This window comes from Oncorhynchus kisutch, linkage group LG22 (assembly GCF_002021735.2).
Source record: "Oncorhynchus kisutch isolate 150728-3 linkage group LG22, Okis_V2, whole genome shotgun sequence".
Classification (NCBI taxonomy): domain Eukaryota; kingdom Metazoa; phylum Chordata; class Actinopteri; order Salmoniformes; family Salmonidae; genus Oncorhynchus; species Oncorhynchus kisutch.
This window is the reverse complement of record NC_034195.2, coordinates 49,046,631-49,067,122: the sequence shown is the minus strand read 5'-3', so window position 1 is coordinate 49,067,122 and position 20,492 is coordinate 49,046,631. Positions and strand designations below refer to the sequence as shown.

At 44.0% G+C, this 20,492-nt stretch overlaps 1 protein-coding gene across 1 annotated transcript; it reads right to left on the bottom strand.

The window, feature by feature from the left end:
* Positions 1 to 1,032: 1,032 nt before the first annotated feature.
* Positions 1,033 to 14,795, bottom strand: LOC109867045 (cytosolic carboxypeptidase 2). The gene is made up of 20 exons (XM_031801450.1): positions 14,614 to 14,795; positions 14,327 to 14,473; positions 13,851 to 14,033; positions 13,492 to 13,599; positions 13,105 to 13,252; positions 12,766 to 12,898; positions 12,433 to 12,612; positions 11,486 to 11,724; positions 9,007 to 9,234; positions 8,616 to 8,775; positions 8,170 to 8,296; positions 7,292 to 7,392; positions 7,012 to 7,179; positions 6,816 to 6,899; positions 6,621 to 6,671; positions 3,711 to 3,774; positions 2,880 to 3,029; positions 2,626 to 2,680; positions 1,406 to 1,558; positions 1,033 to 1,132 (listed from the first exon to the last, which is right to left on the bottom strand). Exons 1-20 carry the CDS (start codon positions 14,642 to 14,644, stop codon positions 1,096 to 1,098), a joined length of 2,547 nt encoding a protein of 848 aa, XP_031657310.1. The 5' UTR covers positions 14,645 to 14,795; the 3' UTR covers positions 1,033 to 1,095.
* Between the last annotated feature and the right edge of the window lie 5,697 nt (positions 14,796 to 20,492).

The window sequence follows — 20,492 nt, the reverse complement described above, 5'->3', positions numbered from 1 at the left end:
CTCTCCCCTGTAACTATTCCCCCTAAATAGCAGCCTTAGCAGCTGTTGTCTATTCTCTTGTGACAGATGATACATAAATATACCATACATTATTTGAGTAGCTGGCTGTAAATGAGAATGTGTTTTCAGTCAACTTACCTGGAAAATAAATGATAGTGGAATTCTTTAAATAAATATTGTGTGTGTGCTGGCCAGCTACTCAGCCAGCTACTCAGCCAGCTTCTCAGCCAGCTACTCAGCCAGCTACTCAGCCAGCTACTCAAATAATGTATGGTATATTTATGTATCATCTGTCACATGAGAATAGACAACAGCCTGGCTACTATTTAGGGGTAGGGAAATCTTTTTTATTTTATTAACATTTTCTCCCCAATTTCGTGGTATCCAATTGTTAGTAGTTAACATCTTGTACTATTGTTTGTACAGATGAACATGGCACCTTCAGGAGTTTTGGAAATTGCTCCCATGGATGAACCAGACTTGTAGAGGGCTACATTTTTTTTCAGAGGTCTTGGCTGATATCTTTTGATTTCCCCATGATGTCAAGCATAGAGGCACTGAGTTTGAAGGTAGGCCTTGAAATACATCCACAGGTACACCACCAATTGACTCAAATAATGTAAATTAGCCTATCAGAAGCTTCTAAAGCCATGACATAATTTTCTGGAATTTTTCAAGCTGTTTAAAGGCACAGTCAACTTAGTGTATGTAAACTTCTGACCCACTGGAATTGTGATACATTGAATTATAAGTTAAATAATCTGTCTGTAAACAATTGTTGGAAAAATGACTTGTGTCATACACAAAGTAGATGTCTTAACCGACTTGCCAAAACTATAGTTTGTTAACAAGAAATTTGTTGGGTGGTTGAAAAACGAGTATTAATGACTCCACCCTTTAGTGTATGTAAACTTCTGACTTCAACTGTAATTATTGTGTGCTGTTTTTAACACTTAAAATAACTTCATACAGTCTGGATATGAATATTGATTCAGTACATAGTATTACATTACAATGCAGTACATTAGCTCACATTCATCGACGAGGTTCCTGATGTGGTCTTGTTGTGTTGATGATGTACCGATCTGTTTCTTTTCATTTCTTCAGGTACTTTCCTCTTCCTCTTTTTGTGCTGTATATTGGATAAAAAGGGGGGTAACATATTATTCTTTTAATGTTAAACTTGTTTTATTGTCAGGCACTAACAGTATTCTGTACTGGCTATTTATATATTGTAAACTGGAATTCAAATTCCGCTGTGTTCAGACAGGAATGTGATTAAAATTTCATTACATTAATTTGATTAATCAATTTAAACTTTTTGTTTGATTCAGTTGTTTTGTATGCTGAAGTTACTTTTGGAACCCAAACAGACCTGGGATCAGGCTAATGAAATGCCACTCACCTTTGGAAACAGGCTCCTGAGACTGAGTCGGTCCCCAGGTGGGTGAATATGGGGCAGGGTGGTCTCAGAAACAGCCATTCCATCCCTGCTGACATGCTGGGTAGCTCCTCAGGCTCAGAGACAAACTCCCTTACAGGAGGCAGTAGAGGGAATCTATGAACAGAGATTCAATACATCCATCCTAAGGTCAAATGGGTTTGGCATGTCACCAGGGTTGGGATCAATTACATTTTAATTTAGGAAATATTCAGGAAGTAAAATTAAGTGAAAAACAAAGGGAGAATTGGAATCAGATTTTCATGCTTATTTCCTCAATTGAAATGGAATTGACCCCAATCCTGCATGTCAAAGTATGGTAGTGAATATACTGTTAATGAGATGTGTTAATAAATGTTTGTTTCATCCTCAGCCTCCTGTAATCTACCTGTACCTCCTAACTCTTCACTCACTTTGGACAACCGCCATCTATGTTTTATCTTGTGTGGCAATGTGTGTATGGATAACAGCCGCTGTTGTGTTAGCCCGTTTTTCTGTTAGGAATATGGAGACCATCTGGTGTCTGTCCAACTGTAGGTTTATCTCTTTCTACTACTGACTCTTGAAGAGTGTATTGTACCAGAGTACTCTAAGAGCATCTTAATGTGAGAGGAATAACATGTCAAACAGGCTTCTGTTGGTGGATATTTGACTGTCTATTTGAGATAATCTATTGAGATACTAAACTGGGTGAAATTAAATAAGACATCAACAGATAAAGCTTGTAAACAAGTAAACAAACAACACACAAATGACAGCATGTTTAATGAGTGATCTTGGACAGGTAGAGCTAGGGTTACTGTGTGAGGTCTGTCTGTGGAGAATAAAAGGCTATGTATTTTCTAGTGGCTGCCACTGATATCCTTGGTCTTCCTGAGTCCTGTTGTTGTCCTCCCAGTCCTGTCCTCCGTCAGTCCTAGACCGTACCACAGCTGGCACTTACACTGGTGTCCCTGAGCTATGCTGCACTTCACCTGACTACACACACACACACACACACACACACACACACACACACACACACACACACACACACACACACACACACACACACACACACACACACACACACACACACACACACCTATAATGTCTACTATTGTATGTTTACTGTAGGTACGTCAACATTTGTACATCTACGCATCTATATTTATGTATATCAATGGGTAACTATGTGTCTTTACCTGTTGGATGGGAGTTGCAGGCTGGATGGGGCGGTGTAGGATGTGGGTCCTCTCCCTGTTGAGAGAGAGATACGAATTTAGAATAAATAGAATGTTTTTCACATACAGTATGTCAAAGAGAGCAGAAATGCCAATTCCTAAAAAAACGACAACAACGTCAATTTGACTGGTACGCTTTGAATTCAATTGCAATGCCCTTTCTAGTCATTTTGATTCTATGGCTGTAACAGTTCTATCTACCACTCTCTGCTTACACTGGACTGGGGAGAGCCTTCGGATGGACTTGTCTCCTACAGGCAGATTAGTCAGGCCGGGCAGTCGCTCCCCGTCTCTGTTGTCCCGGGGAAGCTGTGAGTGGGGCAGGTGGGTGACCTGGGGGCACTGGCAAGGACCCCAGTCGTAGCCTACAGTGCAACATGAACAAGATGGGATGGATACAGATTAGTAATGAGAGGTAGGTATGTGGTGTTACAGAGAGAAGTATTGAAGGCAGAGAAGAGAAGCAAAGAGAAGAGGAAAAGAGAGGGAAAGAGAGAAGAGAAGAGAGGAGAGGAGAGAAGAGGAGAGGAGAGGAGAGGAGAGGAGAGGAGAGGAGAGGAGAGGAGAGGAGAGGAGAGGAGAGGAGAGGAGAGGAGAGGAGAGGAGAGGAGAGGAGAGGAGAGGAGAGGAGAGGAGAGGAGAGGAGAGGAGAGGAGAGGAGAGGAGAGGAGAGGAGAGGAGAGGAGAGGAGAGGAGAGGAGAGTTAAAGGGAGGAGAGGAGAAGAGAAGAGAAGAGAAGAGAAGAGAAGAGAGGAGAGGAGAGGAGAGGAGAGGAGAGGAGAGGAGAGGAGAGGAGAGGAGAGGAGAGGAGAGGAGAGGAGAGGAGAGGAGAGGAGAGGAGAGGAGAGGAGAGGAGAGGAGAGGAGAGGAGAGGAGAGGAGAGGAGAGGAGAGGAGAGTAAAAGGGAGGAGAAGAGAAGAGAAGAGAAGAGAAGAGAAGAGAAGAGAAGAGAAGAGAAGAGAAGAGAAGAGAAGAGAAGAGAAGAGAGGAGAGGAGAGGAGAGCAGAGCAGAGCAGAGCAGAAGACCTTGAAAAGACCTACTCTACCATTGAGGGTCAACTGCATCCTGCTCCTCACATAATCAGCCATCAGGTGCTGCAGGTACTCCGACTGTAAAATCGAAACCAAGACAAGCCAATCTTTCAAATAACGTACTGTAGTGTAAAACAAAGTGTTGTTGGCTTTGACCTGTCAATAAGAGTTCTACCTTCGATGTCATGGCCGGCTTCTTTGTGTCAAAGACAAGGTATAGGACAGATACCTGGAGGAAACACGCAGGGAGGACGGTGATACATGCTCTGAACATGTATCATCATGATAAAGGAATAACTGAGGGATGCAGAAATAAACACATGCTTAAGAGGAATGCTTATTTACATGCACAACAGGAGAAAACAGACTTTCAGTGGTTCAAATGAATATCATGTCGTGAGTGTGAACGTGGGAACGCAGTATTCTCCTACACCACTTGAGGGGGGTAAGAGAATGATGAAAAATATAACCAGTGTAACAGTCTTTCTCTCCGTTCAGAAGGAACGATAGACTGCCTTCTTATCTGGAGGACTTGGCTCAGGGGGGATCAGTTGTCTCTCCCTCCATTTTGGAGGTTCCCTCCTGGGCACTGCTGGAGGAGCCTTTAACTGGAACACAAACAGAGGCCCCATACACACTCAGGTTCTACAACTGATGTACAACACATTTGACACAATGGTTGTAGCTAATACAACAGATCATTTCTGATGAACTTGACTGCACAAAAAACGTTAACATAACCTTAGAGGAGACACCACACAATGGTTGTTTAAGTGACACCACACTCTCTACACTCTTAGAAAAAAGGCAGTGGGAGGATATTTTGGGGGGTTCCAGGTAGAACCCTTTTTGAGTTCCATGTAAAATCCTCTGTGGAAAGGGTTCTAAATGGAACCAAAAGGGTTCTACCTGGAACTAAAAAAGGTTCTACATGGAACCAAAAGGGTTCTACCTGGAACTAAAAAGGGTTCGAAATGGCACCTTTTTTTCTAAGAAGGTAGCCCTCCCTCGTACATCTATCCACCAGTTCCTGTTTCACCTGACATGCTTTCCTTTTCATCAGATTGGCGAGCAGGGTCAGGGTCAGGGTCATGGTCCGGGTAATGGTCCGGGTCCAGGTCAGGGTCAGGGTCATGGTCCGGGTCAGGGCAGGGTAATGGTCAGGGTCAAGGCAGGGTAATGGTCAGGGTCATGGTCCGGGTCAGGGCAGGGTAATGGTCAGGGTCAGAGTCAGGGCAGGGTAATGGTCAGGGTCATGGTAATGATCAGGGTCATGGTCAGGGTTATGGTAAGGGTCAGGGTAATGGTCAGGGTAATGTTCAGGGTTAGGGTTAGGGTAATGGTCAGGGTCAGGGTAATGGTCAGGGTCATGGTAATGGTCAGGGTAATGGTCAGGGTTGGCTGGCAGAGGAGAAGGACTTGCTAGCTCCATGTCAGTCACACTAACAAGTGCTACTGGCCCCAAGTGGTTAGCTGATTATGGCCTTTGTCCTAACATATTCCATCCATGCTATACACATGTTCAGGTGTGCACATTTATCAATATGTACAGTGCATTCAGAAGTATTCAAACCACTTGACTTTTTCCACATTTTGTTATGTTACAGCCTTATTCTAAAATGGATTCAATTGATTTTTTTCCTGATCAATCAACACACAAAATAATATACAAAACTGAAACGTCACATTTACATAAGTATTAAGACCCTTTACTCAGTACTTTGTTGAAGTACCTTTGGCAGTGATTACAGCCTCAAGTCTTGGGTATGACGCTACACGCTTGGCACATCTGTATTTGGGAAGTTTCTCCCATTACTCTCTGCAGATCCTCTCTGCTCTGTCAGGTTGGATGGGGAGCGCTGCTGCACAGCTATTTTCAGGTCTCTCTAGAGATGTTGGATCGGGTTCAAGTCCGGCCTTTGGCTGGGCCACTCAAGGACATTCAGAGACTTGTCCCGAAGTCACCCCTGCATTGTTTTGGCTGTGTGCTTGGGGTCGTTGTCCTGCTGGAAGGTGAACCTTCGTCCCAGTCTGAGGTCTTCAGTTCTCCGGAGCAGGTTTTCATCAAGGATCTCTCTGTACTGTGCTCCGTTTATCTTTCCCTCGATCCTGACTAGTCTCCCAGTCACTGCCTCTGAAAAACATCCCCACAGCATGATGCTGCCACCACCATGCTTCACCGTAGGGATTGTGCAAGGTTTCCTCCAGACATGATGCTTGGCATTCAGGCCAAAGAGTTCAATCTTGGTTTCATCAGACCAGAGAATCTTGTTTCAAACCGAGCGGGCTCTACTCTAACATAAAGGCCTGATGCTGCAGACATTTTTTGGTACCCTTCCCCAGATCTGTGTCTCGACACAATCCTGTCTCAGAGCTCTATGGACAATTTCTTCGACCTCATGGCATGGTTTTTGCTCAGACTTGCACTGTCAACTGAGGGACCTTATATAGACAGGTGTGTGCTTTTCCAAATCATGTCCAATCAATTGAATTTACCACAGGTGGACTCCAATTCAGTTATAGAAACATCTCAAGGACGATCAATGGAAACAGGATGCACCTGAGCTCAATTTCAAGTCTCATAGCAAAGGGTCTGAATACTTATGTAAATAAGGTATTTCTGTTTTTCATTTGTAATAAATGTGCAAAAATGTCTAAAAACCTGTTTTCACTTTGTCATTATGGGGTATTATGATGTCATTATGGGGTATTGTGATGTCATTATGAGGTATTGTGATGTCATTATGCGGTATTGTGATGTCATTATGGGGTATTGTGTGTAGATTGATGAGGTAATTTTAGAATAAGGCTGTAACAAACAAAATGTGGAAAAAGGGAAGGGGTGTGAATACTTTCCAAACGCACTATACTTGGGGGTTCCTCTTCATTTTCATTGCCTATGATGTTAAAAGCATGGGACTTACAGGCTTCAATACATATTTGCTTTTCTTCAACGTCTTTTTGACACCATTATCCTGTAACGTAAAAGGATAGCAAAAATCAAGCTTACTAAGATGAACTAACAAAGGAAACTGATCCGTACTTCTAAAGGACAAATTTGACAGTGTAGTCCATATTGAGAGAGAGAATGACACAAACATTCCACTGATGATACTCACCCCATTTTCCTCTCTCTCCCTGGCTCTGACCAGGGGAGATCTGTTCCTCTCCTTCTTGGACTTCAGCTTCTTACGGGACGTCATCTGTGTTATAGAGAGAATACAAACAGACCGGTGGGTTATTAGTCACCTCGAAAAACACCTACCCAGAGACAAAAACGTTTTGTTAGCGAGACAGTAATACTACTGTTACTACCTTGTTGAAGGCCTGGAGGTGAGCAGGAGGCCCATCCGTCTGGGAGCTGTTGGATCCACTGGTGCTGGCCTCGTGGTCGGTCAGTGAGGTATCTGTAGGCTTGTTGTCTATTGGCAAACCTGCCTCCTGTCTCATGATCTCCTGTAGCTCTCTCAAACACGCGCTGTACTGCAGAAACAACACACCAGTGAGATCTGTTTCAGTATAGCTACTGTGCTTACACTGTGGACAAGCAGATATCGGCAGGACTACAGACAGTTGTGTCCGATTCTGGTCCCACCTTTGTCCGGTCCGGGTCACAGTAGTCCAGTAGTGTGTCACAGAACTGAGCCCCCAACATCTCTAGGTCCTGAGTGCTGAAATGGGTCCCCTTCCTCTTACCTGGAATCGAACCAAAAGTGAACATCTTTGGTCTGAATCTGACTTGTAAACTCTGAGACGTGCAGAGTTCACTCTGAATCAAGTACTTTAGTAATAACACATCTATGAAATGTTTCCTTTCCATGCACTCACTGTATATAGACTTTTTGTTTTCTTTTGTTCTACTGTATTATTGACTGTATGTTTTGTTTATTCCATGTGTAACTCTGTGTTGTTGTATGTGTCGAATTGCTACGCTTTATCTTGGCCAGGTCACAGTTGTAAATGAGAACTTGTTCTCAACTAGCCTACCTGGTTAAATAAAGGTGTTCTCAACTAGCCTACCTGGTTAAATAAAGGTGTTCTCAACTAGACTACCTGGTTAAATAAAGGTGTTCTCAACTAGACTACCTGGTTAAATAAAGGTGTTCTCAACTAGCCTACCTGGTTAAATAAAGGTGTTCTCAACTAGCCTACCTGGTTAAATAAAGGTGAAATAAATAAATAAATCCAAATGTAACTAAGGTTTGGTAGAAACATCTATCTCCACTGTCTCTCTCTCTCTTCCGCTAGAGAGACAGAATCCTTTATTTTGATTTATTTGACCTTTTATTTAACTAGGCAAGTCAGTTAAGAACTAATTCTTATTTTCAATGACAGCCTAAAGGGGAACAGTGGGTTAACTGCCTTGTTCAGGGGCAGAATGTACCTTGTCAGCTCAGTGATTTAAACTTGCAACCTTTCGGTTACTAGTCCAACGCTCTAACCACTAGGCTACGCTGCTGTGGATATCCTTACCGATGTTGGAGCCACAGAACGATGTCTCCAGGGTGAAGGAGTTGAGGACCCCCAGCCTCCACAGAGACACTCTGCCTGTTCCCTCCTTACTGCGCTGTACCTTGAACTTACAGCTCCCGAACGAGAACTGAGGACACACAAGATTAGCTGAACCTTGGAAAACCACAACAGCCAACATGAGAAAGAACTAGGCAGTTCAGATCAAGCTAAATTCTGTTTAAACTGTGTGATCTTATCTCAGCCATTTTATCTCAATTGGGGCTGTGTTCATAAAGTGTCTCAGAGTAGGAGCGCAGCTCTAGGATCAGATTAGCCTTTTAGATAAGAATGAATAAGATTACATGGACATTGGGAGACCTGATCTTAGATCTGCGCTCCTACTCAGACACTTTGTGGATATGGAACCTCGTCTTGACTAAAACAATGAGTGAGGAAGAGTAGTGAACCATGTCAGGGCAATTCTTGCTGAGCATCAGAGGGAAGACTCGTTCGTGAGGGTGTCTGTCAGCGGGCCGGGGGTTCTCACAGCCGTAGGTGAAGACGTTGTGTTTACGGCTGTGTCCATGGAGATCACAGTACAGCAGCACCTTACGCTCCTCACACAGTCTGGAGAACATATGTGGTATTATTGTTTGATCAAATTGTCTGACTGATTGGTTAACTGACTGATTGGTTAAATGATTTGATTGTTTAACTGATTTATGGATAGATTGGTTGATTGTTTAACTGATTGATTGGCTAACTGATAGATTGGTTGATTGGTTAACTGATTGATTGGCTAACTGATAGATTGGTTGATTGGTTAACTGATTGATTGGTTAACTGATTGATTGGTACCTCTGGACCATGGTGTGTGTGGCCCACACGGTAGGGAAGGAGTCTCTGAGGATGGACTTGTAGTTGCGGTTGAGGTCACGTCCGGTCAACGAGCAGCGGTAGTTTCCTACTATAACCCCGTCCGGGTTCAGCATGGGCACCAGCTTGAAGACGAAGGCATCTCGGAGTAGCGCCGCATCCGGAGAGTCTCCCAGCAGGAAGTTCAGGATACCCCTCATCACCCAGGAGCTGTTGGTCGGTTGTATATTTGATGTATAGTATGGCACTCTATCAGAGTTATCCTACCATGCTTTACGGAATGAAAATAACACTTCACTTAGATTGCGTGGCAATAAAGAAATCAGGACTCTGAATTTGGTCAAAAGCAGTGCACTATACAGAGACCTCAACCTCAACTCTGGGCCTGGAAGTTCGTTCCACTGCATTTTCATCGTTCCCCTCTAATCAGGGACTGATTTAGACCTGGGACACCAGGTGGGTGATTCCCCTCTAATCAGGGACTGATTTAGACCTGGGACACCAGGTGGGTGATTCCACTCTAATCAGGGACTGATTTAGACCTGGGACACCAGGTGGGTGATTCCCCTCTAATCAGGGACTGATTTAGACCTGGGACACCAGGTGGGTGATTCCCCTCTAATCAGGGACTGATTTAGACCTGGGACACCAGGTGGGTGATTCCACTCTAATCAGGGACTGATTTAGACCTGGGACACCAGGTGGGTGATTCCCCTCTAATCAGGGACTGATTTAGACCTGGGACACCAGGTGGGTGATTCCCCTCTAATCAGGGACTGATTTAGACCTGGGACACCAGGTGGGTGCAATTCATTATCAGGTAGGACAGAAAACCAGCGGGCTCCGGACCTCGTAGGGTCAGAGTTGAATAGCCCTGATATACAGAATAGAGTGCCATTTCAGACACGTCCAAAGCACTACCCGTTGGTCTGTACCCGTTGGTCTGTACCCGTTGGTCTGTACCTGTTGGTCTGTACCCGTCGGTCTGTACCCGTCGGTCTGTACCCGCTGGTCTGTACCCGTTGGTCTGTACCCGTGGGTCTGTACCCGTTGGTCTGTACCCGTTGGTCTGTACCTGTTGGTCTGTACCCGTTGGTGTGTACCCGTTGGTCTGTACCCGTTGGTCTGTACCCGTTGGTCTGTACCCGTGGGTCTGTACCCGTTGGTCTGTACCCGTTGGTCTGTACCTGTTGGTCTGTACCCGTTGGTGTGTACCCGTTGGTCTGTACCCGTTGGTCTGTACCCGTCGGTCTGTACCCGTTGGTCTGTACCCATTGGTCTCTACCCGTTGGTCTGTACCTGTTGGTCTGTACCTGTTGGTCTGTACCCGTTGGTCTCTACCCATTGGTCTGTACCTGTTGGTCTGTACCTGTTGGTCTCTACCCATTGGTCTATACCTGTTGGTCTCTACCCATTGGTCTCTACCCGTTGGTCTCTACCCATTGGTCTATACCTGTTGGTCTCTACCCCTTGGTCTCTACCCGTTGGTCTGTACCCGTTGGTCTCTACCCGTTGGTCTGTACCTGTTGGTCTCTACCCATTGGTCTATACCTGTTGGTCTCTACCCATTGGTCTGTACCCATTGGTCTCTACCCATTGGTCTGTACCCGTTGGTCTCTACCCATTGGTAACTGCCTATTGGTCTGTACCTGTTGGTCTGTACCTGTTGGTCTCTACCCATTGGTCTCTACCCATTGGTCTCTACCTGTTGGTCTCTACCTATTGGTCTGTACCCGTTGGTCTCTACCCATTGGTCTCTACCCATTGGTCTCTACCTGTTGGTCTCTACCCATTAGTCTGTACCTGTTGGTCTCTACCCCTTGGTCTCTACCCATTAGTCTGTACCTGTTGGTCTCTACCCATTGGTCTCTACCCGTTGGTCTCTACCCATTAGTCTGTACCTGTTGGTCTCTACCCATTGGTCTATACCTGTTGGTCTGTACCCGTTGGTCTCTACCCATTGGTCTATACCCGTTGGTCTGTACCCATTGGTCTGTACCTGTTGGTCTCTACCCATTGGTCTGTACCTGTTGGTCTCTACCCATTGGTCTGTACCTGTTGGTCTCTACCCATTGGTCTGTACCCGTTAGGCTCTACCCATTGGTCTGTACCTGTTGGTCTCTACCCGTTGGTCTGTACCCGTTGGTCTGTACCCATTGGTCTCTACCCATTGGTCTGTACCTGTTGGTCTCTACCCATTGGTCTGTACCCGTTGGTCTCTACCCATTGGTCTGTACCCGTGGGTCTCTACCCATTGGTCTCTACCCATTGGTCTCTACCCATTGGGCTGTACCCGTTGGTCTGTACCCTTTGGTCTGTACCTGTGGGTCTCTACCCATTGGTCTGTACCCGTTGGTCTGTACCCGTTGGTCTCTACCCGTTGGTCTCTACCCGTTGGTCTCTACCCATTGGTCTGTACCCGTTGGTCTCTACCTGTTGGTCTCTACCCGTTGGTCTCTACCTGTTGGTCTCCCCAGGGTGTATCCGGGCGGTCAGCACCACAGCAGGCTTGTGAATCCTGTCCTCACGGTGGGATGGGTTGGTCACCGTCAGCACCGGAACCAGGTTACCCGCCAGCGACCGGCACAGAGTCCGCACCTTACAGAACCGCGAGCGGTGGGGGTCCCGCTCGATCTCGGACAGGTGGGCCCACAGGTTGGAGTAGGTGTAAGGGAAGCAGTGGGCCAGGTAACAGGTGTCCTGATCAAGGTAACAATAATAACAACGTCACTCTATTGTAAATACAATGTATTATATTGTGTATTTGAAGAGAAGTATAATATATATTGATATATTGTAACATGTTGCTTAAATAAGCCAAAGAAAATGACAACAAAATCACCATTTATACCTGGTTCTAACATGCATCCTTTGTTCTGATCTTGTCCACATTCTGATTGGGCCCACATTTTTAGACAAGTGTAGACAATTAAAAGATGCATTGTGATCAGATCTTCCTGACCACCTCAGGAGGTATTCAGACAGGCATTATGTCTGGATATCTTACAAGTGTAAACAGATCTGGACACACCATTTAAATAGTTATTATCCCTCCTTCTAAAATCATTGATAGGTGGCACTAACTGACTTATGGCATCAATATGTAAAATGTAAATAAATACATCCATATTATTTTTGAAATAATACTTGTCGAATCATTTGCATACAGGGACGGACCATGAAATCTATTCACAATGCGGACACAGTGGATGGATATGACATATTTTAATACCATGTGTAGACATATTTCTGAAACTGTGGGTACAATCAGAATGTGGACAAACGATTAAAGTCAGAGCTGGCCCTTTTCATTTAATGATGTGATTGATTGTTGGCTCCAAGCACCGTTTCATTGATTTACACAAGACAAGAGGATAAGAGTTCAGCACTGTGGTTCTTTCCCTTTACCTGGTCATAAGGGAAGCAAAAGGTCCAGGAGAGGGAGTAGCAGGGCTGGTCGGCGTGGTGCCGCCCGTTACGTTGGTAGGAGACCTGTTGGCCCACGCGGTGCCAGCCCACCCCCTGGATCCGGGCCTCCTCCTCAGAGTAGAGCAGAGGCAGCTGCCCCTCTTCATACAGACTGGTCACCTTCAAATCAACATCTATTCATTATTATTACTTATGAAGTGTTAAGCTACTGTGTGTCATATGAACATGTTGTAAAATACTTCACGACATAAAAAGAGAAGAGAATAGACGTGAGGGAAAAGAGTCCCAGTAAAAATGGTAATAACTACCTACCTTCAGCAGGTTGGTGATGGTGAAGCGGTAACGAACCCCCGCCCTCGTGTTCCTCACCCGGAAGTAGAACCACTGAGTGTGCTTCTCTGTGTACAGGTCTGTCCGCAGGGAGAGCTCATAATCAAATTCACCACTGGAATGAAATTAAATAAGATTATACAGAATGAAAATGACTGGGGACATTCATTCACTCAGAACAAGGATGTGTGACAACATACGAGGATTGAAATCGAATCACACAACAAAGAAAATAAGTTGTTGGTGAGTGAACATTCATTCACTCATAACTTTGAATGACAGTGTGAGGGTTTACAATACTTATGGATGCTCTGTACTCACACCCTGGTCGCTTTCAGCAGGTTGCCACTCTCAAAGCGTCCCTCGAACAGCAGAGTGATGTCATCGGGGCCAGAGAGAGACACAGCAGCAGCGGTCAGGGAGGAGCGACGGCCCCCCACACGAGAACCGAGGAAGTAGTTATCTTTATCTGCACAGACATGGACATTTAAAACAAAGAGACACATGACGTGTCCTGGGGATGAGCATTTGTTTCTATCCATGTGCACTTGGTTTGTCTTGACTGGAGAAATGGAATCAGTGGAGTATCCCCCTCCCCCCCCCTCCCCCCCACCCATCTGAAGCTCCAGCCTTCTATTTGTACCCAGGCAGGTGTGTGGAAGAGCTCAGTGATTGACAGAGTGGACATTTGATTTTATTTGAGTTTACTTCTCTGTGTGTCATACACAACGGTGCCTTCCTCTTCAGACTCTGGTCTCAGCCACTCGCTGGTGTTCATCTGAGCACACAGCGGCTCTGGGAAGGGAGGAGCCCACTCTGACAACAGACAAGAGACAAGAGAGAAAAGAGAAGACAAAATAGGGAGTGTTGCTTTGCTTGTAAAAGAAATATAAATAAAAAAGGTGCTCTTTGGATCTGAGATTGAGAGAGCTTTTCCTGAATCTCTTTTCAGTACATGAAGTGCTCTTGTAATGTGATATTGACTCTGGCCTAAAGTCTAGCTTTCCTCTAAATGATTATACATCTCTTGAGACCTCCCATTTCTCTTTAATCTGTAGTATTCTCACCAATATGCTGAATTTCCCCCGGGATGACCTCCCACTCGTGGGGCCAGCGCGGCAGTGTTTGGGACACATGTCCAGACACACCGTACAGGTGTCGGGGCTCCCTGAGGCGAGGCACAGCCCTTCCCGACTGGATCTCAAATACCACCTGTGTGGTTCTGGGTAGTGGAGAAACACGTGACACATCTGTGTGGGAAGAAGTTTGGGTTTTAGCCAATATGGTGAGCAGTTTAGGAAGCAGTTACAATACCTGTAGCTTCACGACTAGTTTAACTACAAGTTCCATTGGTTTGGTGAAAGTTAGTTAGTTTGACAAATTTCCAAACCATGTAGTTAATTCAGTGATTTCATTGTTCTTTGAAACTTTAATGATACAATAGACTTAAACATTTCTTACAGCTCTACCTTTGACAGTGAAAACAAAACAACCAAGCTATGGTTGGTGCTATGTATCATCCTGTTCTTGGATTCTATCTCACCTTCACTCTTGTGGGAACACTCCTCCTCCGCAGGTGCCTTCACCTGTTCTTCACCCTCCAACTCCTCTTCATCATCAAAAGATGAGTAGCTGAAAGAACTGTGACATATTCTTCTATGAATGTTGTCCCTCATCTCATTGTGATCCCCTGTAAATCCCGTGGAATGGCAGGATCATTTATCTAATTTTGAACGTACATCAGGGTAATCTCACTCACCGCGAGACTGCAAGCTTTCATAAACATGCATGAATCTCATGCCATGATCTCAGTGTCAAGATCATACTAACCCTCATATTGCCTGTTGTAGAGAGGATACATCGTAGATGCATGTCCTTTTAGAACGGTTTCTACGTCTGTGTCTTCGTATTGTTGCCCATGGAACTGTTGGTATCATGAATATAGTTTTCTGAAATAGTCACACATAGGTTATGATTGTGAAGTCTGCTTCTAAAAAGCATAATAAACACGAGTCAGGTAAACCCAGCAGAACACCATTTTTTGTTGTTTACAGTTACAATATCAATTTCCATAGTGGTTTGAGGGCAGATTTCCAAAATACCTCTCCTTGGAATCCTGCAGCCAGTCAACCTGACTGTAATTGAATCTGACTGCACAGAAATTCACCCCATCACTTAAAACTTGCTGGCCTGATCTCATTTAGCAGCGTTGTACATTCAAAAAGATGAGACACACACTCCAGAAAGTCAGAGGCCAGCTAAATGAATTAGAATCTGACAGACGTTTTCCTGTGACATCACCCATCGTGGTTTGGTTTCATTGACTGATGAACTAAGCAAAAATAGACGTCTACAACAAAAACGTGTATTAAATCCAAAACAACAAAAAAACATCAGGTAACTTTAAAATGCATTACTATCGTGATAACTAGGTTTAATTGGTTTAGCCAACAATTATAATTTATAATTATATATTTATAATATAATGCTGACGTTTTATTCATTCAAGGTCATGATTTGATCAACATCAGGAACACAAGCATTTCGCTACACCCGCAAAAACATCTTCTAAATATGTGTATGTGACACATTTGATTTGATCAACTCACACACATTGTCACCTGTGAAAGAACAAAACACAACACACACCAGTCAGTGGGCACGTTAACGTTAGCTAGTTAACGTCTTTGTTACTGTTTGGTTTAGGTAAAACTACAATAGCTCGTTATCAATTTACTTCCTCGTTATCAATATACTTCCTATGCTATTATTGAGTGAGTGCATTCGCTACCTACCGCATAGTAGAAAAGCATCATCCGCAGCGTGTTGTTTCCGGTGAAGACAGCAGAGCGGAAAATGCACGGTACACGGTCACCGTGACAACTAACGTGGCGCGAGATCCCCCACATTCTTCTACTTGTTAGTTGAAAGATACAATATTTTCTTAGGACGAACGGCTACACTGTATCATGTAGTATACCAATCAGTATGTTACATATAAACAACTGAGTGTCTAATTTTTGTTAATGTATACAAATGTATTGATAGCCTCATTAAAAATATATCGAGCACCGGACCGAAAATCCTCCTGCATGAACTTTTTCTTAACTGATATGTGAAGAAAAGCATTCTGTTAAATTCCAATATTATTTATGGTTGTTCACAATTCATTATTTCAGCTTTTTTTTTTAAAGAAGGTGTTGGGTGTTATCTCATGTAAAACATGCATTGTGGTGACAACAAATGACTGATTATCTGGCAGTAGTAATTTGATAGGAGGACCACAATGGAAATAAGTCCCAGACTTTGTGAGTTATCCTCAATTCATGTACATCTATGTCTTTTTCGAGTTTTATGTGTGCTTGTTTTTTTTATTTTATGGTTGAATTAGTCCTGGGGAGGTTGTCCACCCAAGACGACCATTGTTGCAGAATAGCATGCCTTCACAATATATATTTCTACTGTTGGGCAGACCTAAAGCGATGATTCCCTTTCCCAAAACATACTTTCATTGAGTTATTTGCTGGAGTTGTGGTCAATTCTCAACCACACTATAAAAATTTGCCTCATGGCCAGCCAGTGAGATAGGCCTACTTGAAACTGTCAGAGATCCAAGAGGATAGTGTCAAGTGTCAATGAGGGTAAAGAGATAAGGTCAATTAGTACAGACAAAGAAGGGTAACGTTAGAATCCTCATACCATCATCATTATCTTCATTTATCTCTTACGTTCATTATCTCTTGCGGTGTGAGGCCTTCCTGTTCATCAGACACTGCTGCTCTCACAGTGTTCATTTGGTAATGGTATGTAATGGCTTGCCAGGTGTCAGGGAAGAGGTGGTTGTTATCAGGGGTCCTGAGCCAACAGCAGATAAAGGGACTTTGACACACACACGCACCCCTGCGTTGTATGTAACTTGCACCACTCTAAATGATTGATTGGTTGATGTTATTCATTTTATTTGTAACATGATCTACCTCTTCTAGGAACACTAAACCCAGGGTTGGAAACATATATTTCCAGGTATTTACTTGTACGGCACCTGGTCAAACGCTTATCACAAAGTTATAGCCTATGAATTAGGCTACTTGTCATTTGGTTTCGTTTAGAGTTTACAACCATTAACATTATAGTATGGACCTAAACTAAATTGCTTCACGACGAAGTGAAATGGAACAATTCTGTTAGGATCCAGACTATAGATACATCCTAGAGGATCAGAAGAAGCCTGTTGCCATGAGCTCATAGCTCCATAAAAGCCACTAGAATGTGTGTCTGTTTATTTATAGGCGTTTCTAAAGTTCCCTAGCAGTGGTTTGCCTCCTGAGCTGGTTTCAGTTACACCTACTGCTCTGGAAAATGTATCTCTCTCTCTCTCTCTCACACACACACACACACACACACACACACACACACACACACACACACACACACACACACACACACACACACACACACACACACACACACACACACACACACACACACACACACACACACACACACACACACACACACCATGAGATCTTTCAGTGACATTCCATAAGTCTTTCTGTGCCCGATATTCTAAGATAAAAGTATGGTAACTGATGTCATGTAATATACATGACAGTACATGCATGTATAGGTGGTTACTATGCAGACAGCATGCACGGAAATAAATAGTGTTGCAAGACAACAGTACACTTACAAAAAAGTGTGCAATTAACCCACTGTTTGCACGTGGAGAAACTAGACATATATAAATAATTGAAGCAACATGGTGGAAGCAACAAGCACAGGTGCCACTCAGACTGGGGCAATATTATAAAAGGTAAATCGTGACCTGGATGTTAACCCTTGACTACATTCATTACACAGGCCAGCTTGTGACACCCGTGGTGGTAGGTTTGGGATTGTATCTTCTATTTAAAATTGTTTAGAATAAGGGAATGTAGAGTACAGTCGAGCACAAAGTAAATGTCGGTGCTATACAAGAACAATATTGTCTATTCAGTATACAGTGCATTCGGAAAGTATTCAGACCCCTAGACCCCCCCCCCCCCCCTCCCCTCCCCAAAACAGCCTTATTCCAAAATTGCTAAAATAAAATCTACAAACAATACCCCATAATGACAAAGCAAAAAAGTCAATGCATTTTTTAAATTGCAAATGTATTACAAATAAAAACGGAAATATCACATTTAGATAAGAATTCAGATCCTTTCCTCAGTACTTTGTTGAAACACCTTTGGCAGCGATTACAGCCTCGAGTCTTCTTGGGTAAGACGCTTAGAAGCTTGGCACACATGTATTTGTGGAGTTTCTCTCATTCTTCTCTACAGATCCTCTCAAGCTCTGTCAAGTTGGATGGGGAGCGCCGCACTCGCTGCACAGCTATTTTCAGGTCTCTTTAGAGATGTTCGATTGGGTTTCAGTCAATGCACTGGCTGGGCCACTCAAGGACATTCAGAGACTTGTCCCGAAGCCATTCCTGCGTTGTATTGGCTGTCCTTAGGGTGGATGTCCTGTTGGAAGGTGAACCTTTGCCCCAGTCTCAGGTCCTGAGTGCTCTGGAGCAGGTTTTCATTAAGGATCTCTATTTCCTTTTCTCCATTCATCTTTCTCTCGATCCTGACTAGTCCCCAAGTCCCTGCCGCTGAAAAACATCCCCACAGCATGATGCTGTCACCGCCATGCTTCACCGTAGGGATGGTGCCAGGTTTCCCCCAGACGTGACGCTTGGCCTTCAGGCCAGATAGTTCAATCTTGGTTTCATCTGACCAGAGAATCTTGTTTCTCATGGTCTGAGAGTCCTTTAGGTGCCTTTTGGCAAACTCCAAGCCGGCTGTTATGTGCTTTTTACTGAGGAGTGGCTTCCGTCTGGCCACTCTACCAAAAAGGCCTGATTGGTAGAGTGCTGCAGAGATGGTTGCCCTTCTGGAAGGTTCTCCCATCTCCACAGAGGAACTCTGTCAGAGTGACCATCGGCGTCTTGGTCACCTCCCTGACCAAGGCCCTTCTTGCCAGATTGCTCAGTTTGGCCTGGCGGCCAGCTCACTCTGGGTGGTTCCAAACTTCTTCCATTTAAGAATGATGGAGGCCACTGTGTTCTTGGGGACCTTCAATGCTGCAGACATGTTTTGGTACTCTTCCCCAGATCTGTGCCTCAACACAAAAAGTCTCGGAGCTCTACGGACAATTCCTCCGACCTCATGGCTTGGTCTTTGCTCTGACATGCACTGTCAACTGTGAAACCTTATATTTAACCTTTATTTAATTAGGCAAGTCATTTAAGAACACATTCTTATTTACAATGACAGCCTACCCCGGCCAAACCCTCCCCTAACCCGGACGACGCTGGGCCAATTGTGCGCCGCCCTATGGGACTCTCGATCATGGCCGGTTGTGATACAGCATGGGATCGAACCCGAGTGTGTAGTTACACCTCTAGCACTGCAGTGCTTTAGACCGCTGCACCACTCGGGAGGCCCTTACATGTTCGATTGGGTTATATAAACAGGTGTGTGCCTTTCCAAATCATGTCCAATCAATTGAATTTACCACAAGTAGACTCCAATCAAGTTGTAGAAATATCTTAAGGATGATCAATGGAAACAGGATGCACCTGAGCTCAATTTCAAGTCTCATAGCAAAGGGTCTGAATACTTATGTAAATAAGGTATTTCTGTTTTTTATTGAATTCATTTGCAAATATCTCTAAAAACCTGTTTTTGTTTTGTCATTATGAGGTATTGTGTGTAGATTGATGAGGAATAACAATTATTTAATCCATTTCAGAGTAAGGCTGTAACATAACAAAATGTGGAAAAAGTTGAGGTGGCTGAATACTTTCTGAATGCTCTGTAAATTCTTCTGTGGCTTACTAACGATACAGTTAATCTGGAGTTACATCAGCCACATAGTGGAATAAAGTACATCCCGCCAACCATAGTTACTTTAGGTCAAGTATTTATAGTATATTACTGAACCATCTAGATGAGATGGGCTAGCTCGCAGATCATGATCCATAAAAGTTAATTAAAGTGACACAACCAAAATGTCCTTAACATTATACATTTTCAGTTTCTTAAAAACTGAACTATATACAAGGGGTGCAATTTTGGTTTAAGAAGTGGGTGGGTACGTAAAACTGCCCCTCGTCATCAAGCTAGGTAAGTGATCGATAAAACTGGATCAAAGGTAATTCAATAATCAATATTGTGCTGTACCTTTAACCAATAGCCTAACAAATCTAACAACACTGAAAACTTTATTTATTAAGACATCCTCTAGATCAAATTTCAGCCTCTATCCCCACAAAAATGTCCCTTCACTTTTTTATTTGTTTTTACTCACACGGGAAAGGTGTGAAAACAGAAGTAAATTTGCTTACCGCCCCAATAGATCCACAGACGATGTAATCGCCATCACACTGCACACTGCCCTATTCCATCTGGACAAGAGGAATGTAAGAATGCTGTTCATTGACTATAACTCTTCAACACCATAGTACCCTCCAAGCTCATCATCAAGCTCGGGGAACTGGGTCTGAACCCTGTAATGTGCCACTGGGTGCTGGACTTCCTGATGGGCAACCCCAAAGTGGTGAAGGTAGGAAACAACACCGCCAATTTACTGATCCACAACACAGGGGCCCCACAAGGGTGTGTGCTCAGCCCCCTCCTGTAATCCCTGTTCACCCATGACTGCGTGGCCACACACACCTC